The following is a 21,623-nucleotide window of genomic DNA, read 5'->3' on the forward strand; positions in this document are numbered from 1 at the left end:
ACTCTATTTTATTATCCAATCTATGTTTTTCATGGATTACTTGCTGTCAGACTTGAGTTTACACAATATGTTCATTGGCACTATATGAAATGAAATCACTTATTGTCACAAGTAGGCTTCAAATGAAGTTACTGTGAAAAGCCCCTAGTCACCACATTCCGGCGCCTGTTCAGGGAGGCTGGTACAGGAATTGAACCGTGCTGCTGGTCTGCTTTGGTCTGCTTTTTAAAAGCCAGCGACTTAGCCCAGTGTGCTAAACCAGCCAAGAACCAATATGGGTTCTTGCGTTGGTAGGGAATACATTAAAAGAAAGAAAGACTTGCAATTGTACAGCACTTATCAAGAGGGCTCAAAGCACTTTAAGTCAGTGAAATGCTTGTTTAAGTGTGGTCACTGTTGTAATGTGGGAAACGCACTGCAGATGGCATACTTTGTTCGATTTCCTAAATTTGTACTTATATTTGTTTTAAATAGGCTCCTCGTTGACAAGCCTTGGTCTGTGACCGTGACTGAGTTTGTCTTAAAAGCAGATTTGCAGCCAATGTTGGCTGTGGGATCAGGAATGTTAATGCCAGATAACCTGTAAAGTGGCTCTGACCCTGCCCTCCAGGAGCAGCCAGGAGGTCCTCCTGGTCAGTAGGGGAGCAGTTGTGGAAGGCTGGCTGCAACCCAGTTTGCAGATCCCTCTTTCAGAGCGTGCAACCTTCTTTGTGCAGGCAGCCTTGGGGAAGAGGAGAAGGAGGCAGGTACAGCAGCCTTGGCGCTGAAAGGGGCACAGGGAAGCATTTTGACCTGCTCTTCTGCAGCAGGAGGGTGCTGAAAGGTTGCAGAGTTGGAGGAAGTGCAAGAGCCAGAATTAAGAAGATGGGTGTGACTTGGTGAGAGACACCTTCTTTATGAACTCTCTTTATTCCAGATGTAGAAAGAAGGGTGAGACCCCAGGCTAGATGGAGCCTTGGCAGTAACTCCTCTGTCCCCAACACCGTCCCCAGTATCCAAATCTGAATTCAAGTGCATTCAGCATCCTATGGCTCCAACTCCAAAACAATTTAAAATGATAATTTTGTCTTTCACTGACCACAACAAAATGTTCTTGCGTGCCAGCATTGAGGAGCTTAGCATTTCTTAAATGTTCAATTCTCATTTGCAGTTTGAGGATATATTGCATCTATACCACGATAATGCATAATGTGGTAGATTTAATTTGTTTTCTTTTAAATTATTCCCTGCTGCCCCGATGACAGATTCTGACCAATTGGTCCCTGTGCTGTCAGGAGGAGGTGTTATTTCTTTCTTTCTTTAAATTTTCCAATTAAGGGGCAATTTAGCGTGGCCAATCCACCCACCCTGCACATCTTTGGGTTGTGGGGGTGAGACCCACGCAGACATGGGGAGAATGTGCAAACTCCACACGGACAGTGAAGGAGGAGGTGTTGTTGAGATTAATGTGTTTTGGGGTCGCAGATTGAAGACTTACGTCACTGTTTTTGCCCCTGGGTTGTATTGGACGGGCGGGGGTTGCAATCAGAAGCTGGTGGGTGCTCTGGAGGTCACTCCCTGACCAAGGCAGAAGCCCTCATCACATTCAAGAAATACACTAAGTGCTGTAACCTATAGAGCTAATGACCAAGTGCTGGAAAGTGACGCGGACATGAATGGTCTTCTGTGCTGTAAATGTTCTGTGCTTCAGAGGATGTTGAGGCAAGGGATTACTAGAGGCACAAATGTCCATCAGGAAAGCAGCAGACGTTGACCTCCTCTCTCTGCCTCATAAAGCAGATGTCTTGGGCAAACAGCCTTGAACAAAGGTCTTGGACGTTTGAAGACCAGGTGCTGGATTTTCATATGGGAATGGTTATGGGGGTTGATTTATAAATCACATCCACAGAGGCCAACACAAGATCCTGACACCTCCAGGGTGCACTCCAGTTTTTAATGGGGCGGGGGGGGGGTAATGGCCTGTAAAAGCCCATGAGCTTTTTAACTGGCCCGAGGGTATGAGAAGGTAAATTCCAATGTGGAAATCGACAAACCTCAACCGTCTCGGGAATGTTAGCTGTAGATTCAATATGGGGAGAAGTGAAAGTTTTTCTCACAGAAGGTAGAAATGTTTTTGAGAGGGCACTTTACGTCAGATTATGCATATTACCCCATTTGGCCATATGGCCACTTTCCTGTGCAGGTAGGCTGCTGGACCTTTTGAGGTGCTATCTGTTCCCTTGGGCAAGGCAGTGGCAGGCCCTAGCATGGCTGTCGTCTGCCTTTGTCACTTTCTGGCAGCTCCTGCCTCCTGGTAATCCTCGGTGCCCCGAATTGGATGACAAGCTCGCCTGCTGACCAGTTAGGACATTCCATTTCAAATCAACATCACGTGAGCGATACATTGGGGGCATGGGATTTTCCTGGATGGAAATTGCCTGGGCCCTGGGTTCCCAACAGTGATTTGAAAAGTAAACGCAAAGATTTGCCCTGAGTGCAGAGCAGGACACAGGTTTATCATAACTTTAACTGTACGTATACCGAACATTTTAATTTTGTGTAACCGGCAGTGCAACAAAGTGCAGTTGATAGCAGAAACTGCTCAAAGGGCACGATTTCTGGCAGGGTTTGGAGGTAAGCTGTGCAGAAAAATAGTGTTTTGCGCAGCATTAATGAGCATATCGTAAGTCAGCCTTTCAACTCGAAAGTAATCGTAGAAAGGTTGAATATTTCAGAAATGGGATGCTTTGTATCACTGGAGCCAGTTCTTTTCATCGTAAATCCTGACTACAAAGTGCAAAAGGTTTAAGTTCAGAAACCTGCCTGACCAGCACAACATTCATTATTCACCAGGTTGACGTATTGCATTTGCCCCTGTTGTGGATCCCCAGGTAGGGTTGTCAACCCTGGATGGACGCAGTCCTGGCGATTTCATTGCATGATCTCTTGCTCTCACACTTGCGCTGTTGGCTATCCCCCCTCGCGATGATTCCCCTTTCTCATACCAAGTGTAACATAGACACCCTGTTACTCAATTTTTTTTTGAATTATTTTATTCCAAACTCACAAAGACAGTGACCTGAGGCTGGAATTGACCCAGGTCCCTGGAGCTGTGAGGCAGCAGTGCTAACCACTGTGCCACCTTGCCACACATGTCTTGATCCTAAGCTCTGGAATACCCTCCCTATGTCTCTGCATCTTTTACTCGCTTTCCTCCTGTATGACACCCATCTCTTTGACCAAACTTTTAGTCATCTGATCTAAAAACTCTCTATGTGACATTGTTTATTTGATAGTACTCTTGTGTGTTTTATTACATTAAAGGTGCTACATCGATATAAGTTGTTGTAAAATATACCAAGGTGCTTCAGAGGGATATTAGTTCACTATAATCTCTGCCTAAATGGTACTATTGACGCATATTCCCTTGTGCTGGGAATATTAATCAATGCATTTGCATTCTAAAAATGTTAATGCTTGCCGTAAACTGTCGGCCTGGATTTTTTCTCCAAAAAATACTTTATTCATAAAATTTGTAAAGGTACATAAAAGTTGACTTTACATAAAGTGCAACAGATCAGTCACTTTCTGTACAGTATGTGCTGCTCTGAGGTCCCTCGCCTTCCATTACAGGTTATGTTTCCAATATTCATTTCATGTCAAACATGCAGCCCGAGGGTTTTATACATTTTCCAGTCTCTGGGTGTAACATGATGGGAGGGCTTATACAGTGGCCATTTCCCATTGGACCTTTCGGTGTCTGCCCCAGTTTTAGTCTGTCCCTCAGTATGTCTTCCTGCAGGTTGGAATGCGTCAGTCTGCAACAGCCGGTCGTGGACAAGTCCTTGCACTGGAACACCAGGCTTTGGGCAGACCGAAGAGCATCTTTCACCTGGTTGCTCTCAACAGCAGCAGTCAACGTTCATCTCGCTGTGCATCGCTGGCAGGAAAAGGTGCCGCACAGAGTCCGGCGTCACAGAGCTGTTCGGATTGAACCCCCCCCCCCACACAAAAAAAATACGGTCCCTTCCCCACTGTAGCCACCACAAGGGCAGTGTGCAGAGGGGGCGAGACTCTATGCATGTGGGGAGGGCTCTTCTCGCCAACAGTCAAACTGCACCTTTAATAATAATTTAATCTTTAGTGTCACAATTAGGCTTGCATTAACACTGCAATGAAGTTACTGTGAAAATCCACTAGTCGGCACACTCCGGCGCCTGTTTGGATACACTGAGGGAGAATTCAGAATGTCCAATCCACCTAACCTGCACATCTTTCGACTTGTGGGAGGAAACAGGAGCACCCGGAGGAAACCCACGCAGACACGGGGAGAACGTGCAGACTCCGCACAGACAGTGACCCAAGCCGGGTATCAAAGCTGGGACCCTGGAGTTGTGAAGCAACAGTGCTAACCACGTGCTACCGTGCCGCCCACTATTTGTTTGAACGTTCTGGTGATGAAGCGTACCACCAAATGACTTTGACGATCTGCTCTGGGTCTGACTGCTTTCAGTGTTGCAGTTGCACACTCATACTATTTTGTCTTTCCTCTGCTGAATGCCAGCGTTGCGGTGGTTCAGACTCTTTGTCATGGTGACTGCGAAGTAACAAACCGATCTCCTGTTCTGACAGTGCAAAGGAACAAAGAAAAAAACTCGCAACAACTCAAAAGCTTTCAAAATTATTGAACCAGCAGTGGTCGCTGCAACCTGTTGCCAGTCTGCATCGGTCCTCATACTGGACACACCGAAACACGGTCATCACCGCCTGGTTGCTTTTACATCATTCTAACCCCAATACTCGGTTTATTTCTGATTTTATTCTGTGAGTGTAGGGACTGGAATATTCAATTAAAGCATTCCGTCCCGGGAATATCTGGCTTCTTTTTAATATAAATTTAGAGTACCCAATTCATTTTTTCCAATTAAGGGGCAATTTAGCGTGGCCAATCCACCTACCCTGCACATCTTTGGGTTGTGGGGGTGAAACCCACGCAAACACGGGGAGAATGTGCAAACTCCACACGGACAGTGACCTGGGGCCGGGATCGAATCTTGGACCTCGGCGCCGCGAGGCAGCAGGGCTAACCCACTGCGCCACCGTGCTGCCCAGAATATCTGGCTTCTTAGTGACTACAGCTGTATCCAGCAAATGAAGGCAACGGCCAAGCTGGTGTAAATTACTTTTCGGGAAAAGAAGATATTCCAAAACCTGAATTTCAGTAGGTTCTTGTTTCCTGTAGATTTCTTTGGGAATAAATTCACCGCGGACAGTTCAAAAAAAATCCACACTTTTTGCAATTGTTTCTGGAATTCCCGAGCTTCTGGAATGGTCCCCATGAATTGGAAAGTGGAAAACTGAACCCCGCTATTCAAGAAAGGAGGGAGAGAGAGAGTAAGGAGCCAGTTAGTCTGACATCAGTAGTGGGGAAAACACTAGAATCTATCCTTTCTATAGGGGAAGGCACACCTACTGGCTATTAGGGAGGAAATTCCAGGATTTTGACCCAGCGACTGAGAAGGAGCGGTGATATATTTCCAAGTCAGGGTGGTAAGTGACTTGGAGAGGAACCTCCTGTTGGTGGGTTTCCCAGGTATCTGCTGCCCTTGTGCTTTTAGATGGTGGTTGTCGTGGGAAGGTGCTGCCTAAGGAGATTTGGTGAGTTCCTGCAGTGCATCTTATAGGTGATCGGCTGCTAATGTGTGTTGGTGGTGAAGGGAGGGAATTTTGTGGAAGGGGTGCCAATCAAGCGGGCTGCTTTGTCCTGGATGGTGTCAAACTTCTTGAGTGTTGTTGGAGCTGCACTCGTCTAGGGAGGTGGAGAGTATTCCATCACACTCCTGACATGTGCCTTGTAGGTGGTGGACAGGCTTTGAGGAGTCAGGAAGTGAGTTACTCAGCGCAGGATTCCCAGCCTCTAACCTGCTCTTGTAGCCTCAGTTTTTGCATGGCTAGACCAGTTCAGTTTCTGATCAGTGGTAACCCCCAGGATGTTGATATTAGGGATTTCAGTGATGGTAATGTCATTGAATGTCGAGAGGCGACGGTTAGATCCTCTGTCATTGGAGATGGTCATTACCTGGCGCTTGTGCGGTGTGAATGTAACTTGCCACTTGTCAGTCCAAGCCTGGATATTGTCCAGGTCTTGCTGCATTTGGACATGGATTGCTTCAATGTCTAAGGAGTTGTGAATGGTGCTGAATATTGTGTAATCATCAGTGAACATCCCCACCTCTGACCTTATGCTGGAAGGAAGGTCACTGATGAAGCAGCTGAAGATGGTTGGGCCGAGGACACTGAGGAACTCCTGCAGTAATGTCCTGGAGCTGAGATGACTGACCTCCAACAACCACAACCATCTTTCCTTTGTGCCGGGTATGACTCCAACCAGCGGAGAGTTTTCCCCCCTGATTCCCATTGACTCCAGTTTTGCTGGGGCTCCTTGATGCCACACTCAGTCAAATGCTGCCTTGATGTCAAGGGCAGTCACTCTCACCTCACCTCTGGAGTTCAGCTCTTTTGTCCCTGTTTCGACCAAGGCTTTAATGAGCTCGGGAGCTGAGTGATGCTGGTGAAACCCAAACTAAGCATTGGTGAGCAGAGCAGGTTATTGCTGAGTAAGTGCTGTTTGATAGTACTGTTGAGGACTTACCTGGGTAATTTTCCACATTGCAACGTAGATGCCAGTGTTGTAGCTGCACTGGAACAACTTGGCTAGGGGTGTGACAGATTTTTGAGTAGAATCTTCAGTACTATTGCCTGAATACTATCTGGGCCCATAGTCTGCTGCCTCACAGCGCTCGGGTGATAGCACAGTAGGTGTGCCTTCGATCTCGGCCCCGGGTCACTGTCCGTGTGGAGTTTGCACATTCTCCCCGTGTCTGCGTGGGTCTCATCCAGGGGGTTACGATGAGAAGGCAGGAGAATGGGGACGATAATTTATTTTTTTTAATTTAGAGGAGGTGGGTCGCGGGCGGGTGTCGGGAGGGTCGCGGAGCCGCCTTCACAGCGCTCCCGATCGCGCAAATCCCCGCGCAACAGCCGGCTTTTAATAACGCCGGCTGCAAGCAGCCTTTGAAATGGCCGCGAACACGTAAAAAAAATTGGCCGCATTGCACATGCGCGCATGCGCAGTGCGGCCGCTATTTTGTTAAACGGTCGCAACTTTTTGTTTTATAAGTTTGGGTTTTTAAAATTCATTTTATTCATTTATTTTATTCATTTAATTTTTTTCCCATTTATTTTATTAATTTTATTTTTTATTTTATTTTACAAGTTCGGGGGGTTTTATTTAATAAAATTTTACGGGAAAAATGCAGAACTTTGGACAGATGGAGTCTCCATACTTTCCGACACCGGAAGGCTTCACCTTCATCCAGCAGGTTATATTGGAGGAGCATGTACGAGGGCCAAAAGGACCCAAAACCATTTCCTCCATTTTTATCAGCAGCAAACAAGGTGAGAGAAAATGGTGGGTCGCGAAGGTCGGCCGGGTTGGGTCGCGAAGGTTGGCCGGTTGGTAAAAATGGGTCACCGGAAAAAAGGTTTGAAGAACACTGATTTAGAATACCCAATTCATTTTGTTTCCAATTAAGGGGCAATTTGGCGTGGCCAATCCACCTGCCCTGCACATCTTTGAGTTGTGGGGGTGAAACCCACGCAGACACGGGGAGAATGTGCAAACTCCACATGGGCAGTGACCCAGAGCCGGGATTGAATCTGGGACCTCGGCATCGTGAGGGGGAGAGACACGAAGCGAGTGCAAAGGCAGGTGTAATATAATGTGGGAAAACGTGAAGTTCTCCACTCTGCAAGGAAAAATCATAAAGCAGAATCTATTTTAAAATGGTGAGTGTGGGCAGCATGGTGGTGCAGTGGGTTAGCCCTGCAGCCTCACGGCGCCGAGGTCCGAGGTTCGATCCCGGCTCTGGGTCACTGTCCGTGTGGAGTTTGCACATTCTCCCCGTGTCTGCGTGGGTTTCGCCCCCACAACCCAAAGATGCGCAGGGTAGGTGGATTGGCCACGATAAATTGCCCCTAAATTGGGAAAAATAAATTGGGTACTCTAAATTTATTTATTTGAATTTTTTTTTTAAATGGTGAGCGACAGGGCGATGCTGGTATTGAGAGCGACCTAGGTGTCCTTGTGCACAAGTCACAGGAAGTCAACATGTGGAGGCAGCAAGCAGTTAGGAAAGCAAATGCTACGTTCATTATTACAGAACACCTGGAGTTCAGGAGTGTTGTACAGTTGTACCGGACCATAGTGAATGAGACCCACATCCAGGTTACTACGGATAGATTTGGCTGTCTTTTCCAAGAAAGGATATACTTGTTTTGGAAGATGTGCAATAAAAGATCCAGGGACGAGGGGGATAGTCCCACGAGGAAAGATGGAGCAAACTAGATTTACGTTCCCTAGAGCTGAGAGTAATGAAAAGTAATCTCAGAAAACATATCAAATTCTGAAGGGATTTTGGCAGGCTAGATGCCGGATGGATATTTCCCCTGGCTGGGGTATCTAGAATTAGGCGTCACCATCCATACCACGGGCTGAGATGAAGAAACATTGCTTCACTCGATGGATGGTGGCTCTCTGGAATCCCGTAGAGAGCTGTCGCTTTGGGCAGCACGGTAGCACAAGTGGCTAGCACTGTGGTTTCACAGCACCAGGGTCCCAGGTTTGATTCCCGCTTGGGTCACTGTCTGTGCGGAGTCTGCACGTTCTCCCCGTGTCTGCGTGGGTTTCCTCTGGGTGCTCCGGTTTCCTCCCACAGTCCAAAGACATGCAGGTTAGGTGGATTGGCCATGATAAATTGCCCTTAGTGACCAAAAAGGTTAGGAGGGGTTATTGGGTTACGGGGAAAGGGTGAGGGCAGTCTCGATGGGCCAAATGGCCTTCAGCACTGTATGTTCTATGTTCATTGAGTATAAGCAAGACGTCGGTGGACAGATTTCTGGACGCCAGGGGAATTGAGGGCTATGGGGATAGTGCAAGAAGGTAGAAGTAGAAGATCAGCCATGATCTTACTGAATGGAGCTGGCTCGAGGGCCAAATGACAACCTCCTCTTATTTCTTAAGTTTAGAATTTTCAACCTCCAGTGTTTGAAGAGGGAGAATACAATCTGATTCGGACAGGATACAGGTTCACCCTCAAGCCGATCTGATTGGTTCTGTCAGATTCTATTCCTGCTCCCTAATTGACCTGATTGGATCAGACAGTTCTCATTTCCTGCTTCCGAACGGATCTGCTTTGTACCAACAACCAACTAATCTGGTGATTTTTCTTCTCAAATGCTGACCCGTAGTTTGAGACGGTGACGGTTTTTGAGCAATGTGGAGGCAGAGAAGGGCACCTAAGGGTCTGCTGTAGAGGGCCAGTGTCAGTAATTTGTGAGATGGCTATCCACTGCACTTGTAAGAATCAGGACTAATTCCTAAATGGTGCCGAGGTACAATAATTATTATGGTTCTAGGCTGGAAACTCAATGGTCATGCATTCAAATTCCACCATGACAGGTTGTGAAATAGAATTAGTGTGCTGAACTGGGAGAGACGGAGAGAGAGCACCAGAGCTGTCAAAGAGCAGAGTACAGTAGCACAGTGGTTAGCACTGTTGCTTCTCAGCTCCAGAATGCCGGATTCGATTCCCGGCTTGGATCACTGTCTGTACTGAGTTTGCATGGTCTCGTCGTCTCTGCGTGGGTTTCCTCCGGGTGCTCCGGTTTCCTCCCACAGTCCAAAGGTGTGCAGGTTAGGTGGATTGGCCACGCTAAATTGCCCTTAGTGTCCAAAAAAAAGGTTAGATGGGGTTACTGGGATAGGGTGGCGGCGTGAGCTTATGTAGGGTGCTCTTTCCATGAGCCAGTGCAGACTCGATGGGCCGAATGGCCTCCTTCTGCACTGGAAATTCTACAAGAGAGAGAGCATCAGAACTGGCAATAGTAACCCCCTCCCACCCACCCCCTCCAACCTTCAGGGAAGGAGCCTGCCCACCCTACCCCATGTGTCACTCTGGTCCCACATGATGTAATGAATTCCTAATGATGTCTGAGGTGACCTAGCAACCAGAGTGAAGCAAGAGGCACAATTGGTTACCACAAATTGATCGTTGATGCAAGCGTTTTTTTTGAAAAAGCAGACTGTCATTTTACCTCTGTCAAGGAAAAGCAAGACTGATTGCATCACCAAATCAGCTAATATTTTAAGAATCAGCTCCAGGTCAGTGTATCTCCTCAGCTGGTGTTCTTTACAAGAATACTCTTCTCAAAGAGTGAGTGATACTTTGGGGTGGACTTGCAGGGAGGTTAGTTCAGAAAACATTTCAGGAAGAAGCGGGATGCTGCGATTGGGAGTTTAGGCTCTACCTGGCTTGCTGTTTGGATATATACAGGCAATCGTCTGGAAGTGAACACCTACGTATTTGTTCTCCCCTCATCCTTGGAGGAGACGTCCCCTCCAGAAGATGGCACCGGAGCGAGGCGACTCTGCGAGCTCTCCCCAACCGATCCACTTTTTACTTAACTTATACTCGTTCTAATCTTTTAAAATTTAATTCTAAGACTAACATTATTACTCACCTCTCTCTTTTACATTGTATACCTTGTGTTGCCCTATTATGTATTTTCTTTTATTCCCTTTTCTTCCCCTGTACTTAATGATCTGTTGAGCTGCTCGCAGAAAAATACTTTTCACTGTACCTCGGTACACGTGACAATAAACAAATCCAATCCAACTCCCAGCGGATGTCTCCCCAACAATCCCCTTTGATTGTTTTTGTCAGTGTTTGTGAAATTGTGAGAATTCTCTATTTAAACACTCAGTATAGTGGTCAGCACGGTAGCACACATGGCTAGCACTGTGGCTTCACAGCGCCAGGGTCCCAGGTTCGATTCCCTGCTGGGTCACTGTCTTTGCGGAGTCTGCATGTTCTCTCCGTGTCTGCGTGGGTTTCCTCCAACAGTCCAAAGACGTGCGAATGGCCTCCTTCTGCATTGTATGTTCTAATGTCCCCCCGGGCAACCCCGGAATGATCGCACGCAACAAATGCTAGCTTGGCAGTGCCCCTGCCAGCTGACAAAGCCACCTGGGCACCAGCAGTGCCAGGTCACCACCTGCCCAAAGGGTATGCAGCTGGGGGCCTCCGACCCCCTGGGAAACCCCCCTGAGTGCCGTTCCGTCCGGTCCCCGTCTGTGGGGACCAATTTTCTTTCCTCAAAAAATATAATTTATTCATAATATCTATCATAAACATTACAGAACATTTTGAATTGTCTTGACTGTACATTTCCATCAGAGTTACACATTCCCTTGACTTTCTTCCATTCAATTTTGATAACATTACACATCGCTCTTCACAATTCCTTCTTAAACATTTACATTGTCATGTTTCTTTTCTCCATTGGAGTGTTGGTGGCCCAGACCGAGGGGAGTTTACACTGTTACCCGCCCCTCGGTGTACATTTGCTGGTAAGACCATACACAGTGGTCTTTCCCCATTGCGCCTTCGGGACCAGTACCAAACAGCGCATGCCCAAGGTACCCGAAGTAAAGGAGTTGATTCCCAAAGCCTCGGTAACCTCGGGAATCTGCACATTAGAATGAAGCTTACTGCCTCGCTCTGATACGCAGATTTGCCAAAAGGTGATCCCGCCCATTGTGGGTGGGATTCACATCGCAACGTCTCGCGAGATTGCGTTAAATCTTGTGAGCCGTGGCGAGCCGTGTGGATCCCAGGACCGGTGTCTCCCGTCTTTCAACGGCCACGCTGCACCGCGGCGAGATGCTTTTTCGGCGCAGTTTGGCCCGAGCCCCGCTGCACTGTGGCGAGATGCTTTTTCGGCGCAGTGTGGCCTGAGGATCGCACCCAGAGTGTCATCTTCAGAAGTGGAGGGGAGAAATAGAATGGAAATGCAAAATTCATCTCTTCCCCCCCCCCCCCCCCCACACAACATCTCCCACCACCAAATGCTGCACGTGACTGTGGGCTGAGCTTTGCTAATCCGTCCATTCTCTTTTGCAGTGTTTCCCAGATTCCAGCAGTTGAAGGGAAGAGTGTCCAGCAAGCTGTGGAAATGATCACCAAAAAACTGGAGCTATTGGGTGCTGTAAAGCAGGGGACGTTTTGTGTGGACTGCGAAACCTATCACGCAGGACAGAGTGTGACAGTCCCAGGTAACTACCACAAAGGCTGAAGGCCCTCGGCTCCAAGGCTGTCGAATCACAGTTTGTGATTGTTCCTCCACAAACTTAAAATATAGAAAGACCTGCAAACCGTCTGCAGTGAAATTAGTGTCTTTACTGTAACAAAGAACATACAGTACAGAAGGGGGCCATTCGGCCCATCGAGTCTGCACCGGCCCACTTAAGCCCTCACTTCCACCCTATCCCCGCAACCCAATAACCCCTCCTAACCTTTTTGGACACTAAGGGACAATTTAGCATGGCCAATCCACCTAACCTGCACATCTTTGGACTGTGGGAGGAAACTGGAGCACCCGGAGGAAACCCACGCAGACACAGGGAGAACGTGCAGACTCCGCACAGACAGTGACCCAAGCCGGGAATCGAACCTGGGACCCTGGAGCTGTGAAGCAACTGTGCTAACCACTTGCTACCGTGCTGCCCTTTAACGATGCTCCTTTAAGTCCCCCATCCTCCACAGTTGCATCTTTCCCATGCCTGTCCTCATGCCGTACCTATTCCATTCCTATCATGACTCAGGTATCATCTCTCCAACATGTCCCCCCCCCACATCCTCCCCGTCCCAATGCCACCTCCATCACATTCCGCCCCGTCATCTCATTTCTATCTGCCATTTCCCCCTCCCGTGCAGCCCCCCCTTGCCTGCCCAGCCACCCATGTTTTCTACATTACTGTTGAGCCCCCCCTCACCTCCCACCGCTCTTTTTCTGCACCAACCTCCCCCGCCCCACTGCTGTCGCAACGGCCACACGTGCATGCATGCGCCGTGAGCTGCAGTCCTCCGCAGGCCCCCGGTGCCCCTGTGTCTGCCAGCTTCGGCCCCGAGATGGACCCACCGAGGTGACACAAGGCGAAACATCTGGAGAGCGTGCTTAAGGAAGACTCGAAAGCGCAGACGGATAATATCAGAACGTCGACTGGCCTCTCTGGGACAGGCAGGGGGGACAGCGGAGAATACCAATCAGTGGAGAAAGATTACTCATAGTGTGGCCAACACTCGGGGAGAAGACGGATGAAAGACAGACAGACAGTACTGGAGTGCTATAACCTGCAAGGTGACAGACTAGGCTGGAAAGTAGTATTTGGCTGGATGGCTACTTGTGCGGCATGGTAGCACAATGGTTAGCACTATTGCTTCACAGCACCAGGGTCCCAGGTTTGATTCTTGGGTCACTGTCTGTGCGGAGTCTGCACGTTCTCCCCGTGTCTGCGTGGGTTTCCTCCGGGTGCTCCGGTTTCCTCCCACAAGTCCTGAAAGATGAGCTGTTAGGCGAATTGGACATTCTGAATTCTCCCTCTGTGTACCCGAACAGGCAGTGGAATGTGGCGACTAGGGGCTTTTCACGGTAACTTCATTGCAGTGTTAATATCAGCCTACCTATGACAATAAAATTATTATTATTGTGCTGTAAATTGCTTCTGTGATTCACCACAGTGATACTGGAGCTAAAAGGGTTCCATTACGGACACAGATTACGTAGACCAGACTTACAAACTTGAGTGTAGAAGATTAAAGGATGATCTATTTGAAGTGGGTGAAATGATTGTAGGCGTTGATGAGTAGAAAGAGAGAAACTATTTTCTCTCAGTGGAGGGGGTAGGGGGGGCGGAGTCCAGAACTAAAGGGCATAGCCTAAAAATTAAAGCTGGGTCATTCAGGGGTGAGGTCAGGAAACATTTCTTCACGCAAGTCGTGGAATTCTGCAACGCTCTTCCCCCCCCCCCCCCCCCCCCCCCCCCCTCCCCCCCCCCAAAAAAAAAAGCTGTTGATGCTTCAGGGGGCCAATTGAAATTATCAACTTTGGGTTTGACAGATTTTTGTTAGGCAAATGTACCATGGCTTATAGAAGCAAGGCAGGTAGATGATGCTGTGATGCATGATCTAACTGAGGGATCTTCTTTGTGTGTTGTGTTTGTCTGTGCATGTTTTCATTTGCTTTTTACATGGTCAGATGAGTTAGAAAGCTGGCATCAACATTCAGCACTCATTTTCAAAGTCAAAAATTGCGACAATTGGAATGGTGCATGGGGAGACTCTGGTGTGTCACTCGGAGGAGGTGAACAGAAGACCTCCTTCGGAAGGAATGATCGTTTTCACTTCAGTTTTGTGCATTTCTCCCTGTTCTATCTCACCACAGCTGCTTACAAAGGGCATGTGCCGTTTTATGTATAATGTTTGCTGGTATTGATGTACATTGGGTGACTTCAATAATAAACCCTCTTGCGTTCACAACCGTCACATTGGTATCCCTAAGATTGTTACGATAAGTTCAGCGGATCGATGCTACCATGAAAGACTGAGCTGGTGGAAACATGGATCTGTGCTTCATGCTTCCAGTGCCCTGGGCACAACGCTTCAGGAATGCAGTAGAACTTGGTCTTTGAATGTTATTTCCATTGATGTTGAGACATGCAGTCTCCGTCTTAGACTGCAAGACTTCAGGTGATTCACTCACAATGTCACCCTCTGTATCAAAAGACATTTCCATTTCCCTCTGCACTGCACCCCCCTCCCCACCCTTCCAAGTCAAATACATCCTTCCTTTTTTTAAATTTAGAGTACCCAATTCTTTACTTTTCCAATTAAGTGGGCAATTTAGAGCGACCAACCCACCTACCCTGCACATCTTTTGGGTTGTAGGGGCGAGATCCACGCAGACACGGGGAGAATGTGCAAACTCCACACGGACAGTGACCCAGAGCCGGGATCGAACCCGGGTTCTCGCCACCGTGAGGCAGCAGTGCTAACCATTGCGCCACCGTGCTGTCCCCAATACATCCTTCCTGAGGGTGCAGTTCCCTGAACTGAACAGAGTACTTTAAGTAAAAACATTCTAAAGACAACTTAACGTGTTGAATCTTTTTAAAAAATGTAATGAATATATTTCACAAGTCCTCCCACCTTACAATTTTGTCCCTGTTTTCATGCACAGGATTCTCTTGCACTTTTGTTTTCTGAAAGTGAATCTCAGCCAGAGGTGACAGAACATCTGCGTTTGGTTTTTGATGCACCCGGGATAGGGAGGGGAAAATAAGCCGGAATTCCGATTCTCGTTTGCTCTTCATTTGACTTCTACTGGGAAGCGTGTATGTGTGTAGAGCGGATTGTGAAAATGGGTCTGATAATGTCCATGGTCGAAGCTCTTACTGTCTAGGTGCTCACGTGAGGAATGGCTACTGGTAAATGCCAACAGGTGATCAGTGCCTGCGGAATTTAAAGTCGGTTGAATGAGTGAGCGCTTTCAAAAGAGGAAGTGACTCAATCAATAACTGATATAAATCTGCTGTTGAGTCAAAATTCTGTGTATCTGTGTGTGTGTGTGTCTGTGCGTGTGTGTGTGTGTGTCTGTGTGTGTGTGTGTCTGTCTGTGTGTGTGTGTGTGTGTGCGTGTGTGTCTGTGCGTGTGTGTCTGTGCGTGTGTGTCTGTGCGTGTGTGTCTGTGCGTGTGTGTCTATGTGTGTGTGTGTGTGTCTGTCTGTGTGAATGTCTGTCTGTGTGAGTGTCTGTCTGTGTGTCTGTCTGTCTGTGTGAGTGTCTGTCTGTGTGAGTGTCTGTGTGTGTGTGTCTGTCTGTGTGTGCGTGTGTGCCTGTGCGTGTGTGCCTGTGCGTGTGTGCCTGTGCGAGTGTCTGTGTGTGTGAGTGTCTGTGTGTGCGAGTGTCTGTGTGTGCGAGTGTCTGTGTGTGCGAGTGTCTGTCTGTGTGTGTGTCTGTCTGTCTGTGTGTGTCTGTCTGTCTGTGTGTGTGTGTGTGTGTCTGCGTGTGTGCCTGTGTGTCTGCGTGGGTGGGTGTGTCTGTGTGCGTGTGTGCCTGTGCGTGTGTGCCTGTGTGTCTGCGTGTGTGTGTGTGTGTCTGCGTGGGTGTGTGTGTGTGTGTGTGTGTGCTGCGTGGGTGTGTGTGCCTGTGTGTCTGCGTGTGTGCCTGTGTGTCTGCGTGGGTGGGTGTGTGCGTGTGTGCCTGTGCGTGTGTGTGTGTGCCTGTGTGTCTGCGTGGGTGTGTGTGTGTGTGTGTGTTGGGTGACTAATTTACTGCACCTTTGTTGGACAGCTGCAGCTCCCAGCCTGAACTGAGTGTGACCTCTTGTGGGTTGGGAGTATAACGAGGGCTCAAATCTCTTTGTTGGCCTTGCGCTCATTAATTCTAATGATATCCATCCTTCCTTCCCATCAGGGCAGGCTGCAAAGTTCATGTACGTTATGCACAACACGGAATTCCCACTCAGCTGCTTTGCCTTATTTGAAAATGGCCCCTACTTGGTCGCAGACACAAACTTTGACACTCTCATGATCAAACTGAAGGGGTTTTTCCAGAATGCAAAAAGCAGCAAGATCGAGAGCCGGGGATCTCGCTACCAGTACAGTGACTTCCTAATAAAGGTCGGGACAGTCACAATGGGACCCAGTGTACGTGGCATATCTGTTGAGGTACGTTCACTAAATTGTCTTGCTTCAGCTGTGGATTCTTGATTTCGGGCCCCTTCGTTTTTCTGGCATTGATTCCACAGGGTTATTTATCAAAATCTTTATTTTGGGGGCAGCACGGTGGCGCATAGGGTTAGCACTGCTGCCTCACGCCGCCGAGGGCCCAGGTTCGATCCCGGCTCTGGGTCACTGCCCGTATGGAGTTTGCACATTCTCCCCGTGTCTGCGTGGGTCCCACCCCCACAACCCAAAGATGTGCAGGGGAGGTGGATTGGCCACGCTAAATTGCCCCTTAATTGGAAAATATGAATTGGGTACTCTAAATGTATTATTATTATATTTTTTAATAAACATTTTATTGCGCTGTTTTTGGTATTGTAACAACAAAATAAACAATGTACATGAAACTATAAACATAGTGCAAAAGCCGCCTCCCCCCCCTTACAAGTCCCACCTTTATTAACCCCCTACTCTATGTTAAACTAACCCCCCCCCCTCCTTCTGCTGACGATTAATTTTCCGCGAAGAAGTCGACGAACGGTTGCCACCTCCGGGCGAACCCTAACAGTGACCCTCTCAAGGCGAACTTGATTTTCTCCAAACAGAGAAAGCTAGCCATGTCCGATAGCCAGGTCTCCGACTTGATATCTGAGTGTTGTGGCACTGGAGGAGATACATCGATAGAGAGGGGTGAGGCCATGGAGGCATTTGAAAACAAGGATCAGTATTTTAAAATCAAAACCTTACCTGACTGGGAGCCGTTGTAGATCAGCGGGTACAGAGGTAACCAGGAAATGGAACTTGGTATGTATTAAGATGTAGGCAGCAGCATTTTGGATGACCTCAAATGGTATTTCATCCTGAATTCAGGGGTTTAAAAAAACAGATTCGTGCAGCAATAAGTAATTGAGTTTTCTTTGTGAACAATAAAATGTGTTATCTGAGTGAAGAATTTGAAAGGATTAAGTAAAATGCTTACGGTAAATAGCGATTGCTTACAACTTAGCTCACTTGGCTGGACAGTTGGTTCATGATGCAGAGCGAGGCCTGCAGCGGGGGTTCAGTCCCAGTGCTGGCTGAGGCTGTTCATGAACGTCCCGACTTCTGAACCTTGACCTTGCCTGAGGTGTGATGATCCTCAGGTTAAATCGCCACCAGTCAGCTCGCCCCCCCCCAAAAGGGTTGTGAATCTGTGGAATTTGCTGCCCCTGAGTGTGGTGAATGCTGGGACAGTGAGTAAATTTAAAGAGGAATTAGACAGATTTCTAATTGGTAATGGGTTGAAGGGTTATGGAGAACGGGCAGGACGGGATCAGCCATGAACACATTGAGGGTATTTAGGCTCGGGAGGGTAAATTACCTACTCCTGCTCCTAGATCATGTGTTCTCGGGACGAGATGCTCTGGCTGACTTTGCAGTCCAACTCTTGGTCTGTAACATTGTAGGTAGCAGATAAGGAAAATATCAGCCATGATAGAATGGCAGAGCAGACTCGATGGGCCGAATGGCCTAATTCTGCTCCTATGTCTTATGAACTTATAAGGGGAAAGCAGCCGATGCCCATCTGGGACTTTACTTACAACTGGCTTCACGAAGCATGGGCTTGCTGAGAGACTAAGGCAGGTGCACTCTCAGTGCTGTTTAACTCAGGGCTAAGTCGCTGGCTTTGAAAGCAGACCGAGGCAGGCCAGCAGCACGGTTCAATTGCCGTAACAGCCTCCCCGAACAGGCGCCGGAATGTGGCGACTAGGGGCTTTTCACAGTAACTTCATTGAAGCCTTCTTCTGACAATAAGCAATTTTTTTTCTTTCTTCGTGGAGCTGTATCAGTAATCTTTTTACAAAAATTTAGAGTACCCAATTCATTTATTCCAATTAAGGGGCAATTTAGCGTGGCCAATCCACCTACCCTGCACATCTTTGGGTTGTGGGGGCGAAACCCACGCAAACACTGGGAGACTGTGCAAACTCCACACGGACAGTGACCCAGGGCCGGGATCGAACCTGGGACCTCGGCACTGTGAAGCAGCAGCACTAACCACTGCGCCACCGTGCTGCACCGCTGTATCAGTAATCTGTCTGTGATACACGTGGCTGAAAGTGTGACCCATGTTGACGAGAAAAGATGAATTGCTCCTAGTGGGAAGTGGGAAAACAGTTGCCGGCATTCTGCAAGAATGGCTGTGTACCGATTGAAGCCATATTTGGCTTTTATGAAGGTTGTTTCTAATTTTGGAGTTCACTTTTTTATTTTGAGTGAGGATTATAGGGTCCAAAAATCTCCTATGTGATTGATTCTGTTCTATATAGGATACTTGAATTGTGAAATTTTGCTTTGAATTTTTTAAAAGTTGGGTTTTGGCATTGCAGACGCAATGAGAAACTGCATCATGATGCACTCACGTAGATGCCATGTTATGGGCAGAAATCCCAATTCGGGAAAGAGAGGGCGGGTGTTACGAAAATTGATTTGATGCTTTTTTTCTGGTACTTACAACATTATCAAGGAAACTACAATGAGACTGGGTGGTGTACAAATATAATTCAATGGTTTCCGATCCATTCATTTGACGAGGGAGCTAGGCTGACATCACTGTCAACTGGCGGTACGCTAGCATGGTGGTTAGCACTGTTGCTTCACAGCGCAAGGGTCCTGGGTTCGATTCCCGGCTTGGGTCACTGTCTGTGCAGAGTCTGCACGTTCTCCCCGTGTCTGAGTGGGTTCCCTCCGGGTGCTCCGGTTTCCTCCCACAAGTCCCGAAAGATGTGCAGGTTAGGTTATTTGGACATTCTGAATTCTCCCTCTGTGTACCCGAACAGGCGCCGGAGGGTGGCGATTGGGGGATTTTCACAGTAACTTCATCGCAGCATTAATGTAAGCCTACTTGTGACAATAAAGATTACTATTATGATGTATTCTCTTTGCCCCTCTTTCAATGCGGCATGTGTTCATGGGCTCTCGACTTGGCACATCCTACTCCTTTTGACCAAGGTCAAGAATGCATACTGTAGATATGGTTTGCAGTTGAGTTAAATAAGGTCTTTGTAAAAGAATAAATTATGTGTTTCCCTAATTCTAGGTGGAATACTGCCCTTGCATCGTGTCCAATGACTGTTGGAACCTCATGATGGAATTCATGCAAAGTTTCATGGGAAGCCACACCCCTGGGATTCCTTCTGTATTCTCGACAAAACACGACGGGGTTTATGCACCGACCGACACAGTTATTCAGTATATGGAACTGTTTAATAAAATTCGGAAGCAACAACAGGCTCCGGTATCTGGAATTAGATAGTCTGCTTTAATGTAGAAAAGCTGCATCAAGCCGCTTGTGGACTTCATACGTTGTATGTTTTATTTTTTAAAAATCTGGACCTCATTCTTACTAGATTGAATCACGGTAAGATTACATTTTCAATATGGAGTGTTCTTGACATCAATCGAGCCGCTACAGAAATCTTGCACAATACTTCCTGTTTAAAAGGAGTGGTATGTGGCAGAAAGAAAGGTGGTTTGTTGTTTTTCAGCTCTGCTGATAAAGTTGGTTTGCTCAACATCTCGATGTCCTTGTTCTAAACTGATCTGTAAAATCTTCCTGCCCTTTATCGCTCCCCACCCAACCCTCTCCCCATCTCTGCTCGCGCTTACTCCATTGTACAACCGGAGCGTTTTCTGCGCCAGGGTCACTACATTGGAAATGGGCAGAGCATGAAGTCTGCTCACTCAAGTTTGCACCCACAGCTTTCACAATTTCAGCCGCACCGCTGTGAAGGATTGGAAGCCAGCTGTTTGCAAAGACGGGGGGGAAGATCGATCTATTCGAATGCACACCCAGTGACCGATTTCAAAGTCGCGGGAGTGCTTGGCTTATGCAGACTGCCTGTCTGGTTGTGGGTGGTGTGTAGTACGGAAGACGTAAGCAGCAGAGGAAGATGCAAAGAGTGGACAGGTCTCTTGCTCCCGACAGCAATATAACCCTTAAACAAAAGCATTGCCGGAAATCCGAACTACTGAAAATGCTGGACCATCTCTGCAGGTTAGGCAGCAGCTGTGGAGAGAGTAACATTCTGGTGAAAGATCATCAAAGATGAGCAGCAGGGTAGCACAGTGGTTAGCACTGTTGCTTCACCGCGGCAGGTTCCCAGGTTCGATTCCCGGCCTGGGTCACTGTGCGGAGTCTGCACGTTCTCCCCGTGTCTGTGTGGGTTTCCTCCGGGCGCTCCGGTTTCCTCCCACAAGTCCCGTAAGACGTGCTGTTAGGTGAATTGGACATTCTGAATTCTCCGTCTGTGTACCCGAACAGGCGCCGGAGTGTGGCGACTAGGGGCTTTTCACAGTAACTTAATTGCAGTGTTAATGTAAGCCTACTTGTGACAATAAAGATTATTATTATCAAACTATAATTTCTCTCTCTCTCCACAAATGATGCCTGCCCAAGTGTTTACCTGTATTTTCTGTTTTGATAAAATAACCTTTAATGTCTTCCTGTGCGACTGCACTGATAACCAACTCAATGAAAGTAAATTGCTTTGCTTTAGATTAGAACTGAAAGGTTGCATTGGTCTTTGTAAGTCCTTTGTTACGGTTTAATAGGTGCATTTAGTGAGCCTGGCAGGATTAGTCACTCGAAGCTTGGTCTGTGTTTAAAATCTAAACTGAATCAACAGCACTGACACATTCAGCCCCAGTGCTGCACGGGGGGGGGGGGGGGGGGGGGGGGGGGGGGGTAAATTCTAAAACAAAATACACCCGAGTATTCCCATTTTCGATCAGTTGATTTGACTCCCACTGGAGAGTTTGCATGTGGCCTTCTGGAGAGGACCTTCTGCAATGGTCCATGTGACCAAAGAGCCGGCTTGAGGTTTGCTCAGCAGATTTACACATGGATGGTCCCTTATGTGAGGTACCAGCGGAACGGCTGGTGCTGTGTGTGTTGTGTGTGAGTTTCTGAATTTTAGCTGTTAAATATTTGAAAACCTCTACGTTTGTATCAACTGTTGAAGCAGTCCAGGGAAAATGT

General features: G+C 47.7%; 1 protein-coding gene across 1 annotated transcript; it reads left to right on the forward strand.

Moving 5' to 3' along the window:
- The first annotated feature begins 700 nt into the window (after nucleotides 1-700).
- Nucleotides 701-21,006, forward strand: med20 (mediator complex subunit 20). The gene is made up of 4 exons (XM_072479970.1): nucleotides 701-878; nucleotides 12,003-12,154; nucleotides 16,353-16,606; nucleotides 19,683-21,006. The coding sequence occupies exons 1-4, from the start codon at nucleotides 865-867 to the stop codon at nucleotides 19,896-19,898; spliced, it is 636 nt and encodes a 211-aa protein (XP_072336071.1). The 5' UTR covers nucleotides 701-864; the 3' UTR covers nucleotides 19,899-21,006.
- The last annotated feature ends 617 nt before the right edge of the window (nucleotides 21,007-21,623 follow it).

Source organism: Scyliorhinus torazame, chromosome 17 (assembly GCF_047496885.1).
Source record: "Scyliorhinus torazame isolate Kashiwa2021f chromosome 17, sScyTor2.1, whole genome shotgun sequence".
Classification (NCBI taxonomy): domain Eukaryota; kingdom Metazoa; phylum Chordata; class Chondrichthyes; order Carcharhiniformes; family Scyliorhinidae; genus Scyliorhinus; species Scyliorhinus torazame.

What these genes read in the sequence shown, in the direction of transcription:
- med20 (XM_072479970.1), top strand. An exon ending in ACAGAGTGTGACAGTCCCAG is followed by an intron (nt 12,155 to 16,352) that starts GTAACTACCACA and finishes CCTTCCCATCAG; the next exon opens with GGCAGGCTGCAAAGTTCATG. An exon ending in TACGTGGCATATCTGTTGAG is followed by an intron (nt 16,607 to 19,682) that starts GTACGTTCACTA and finishes CCCTAATTCTAG; the next exon opens with GTGGAATACTGCCCTTGCAT.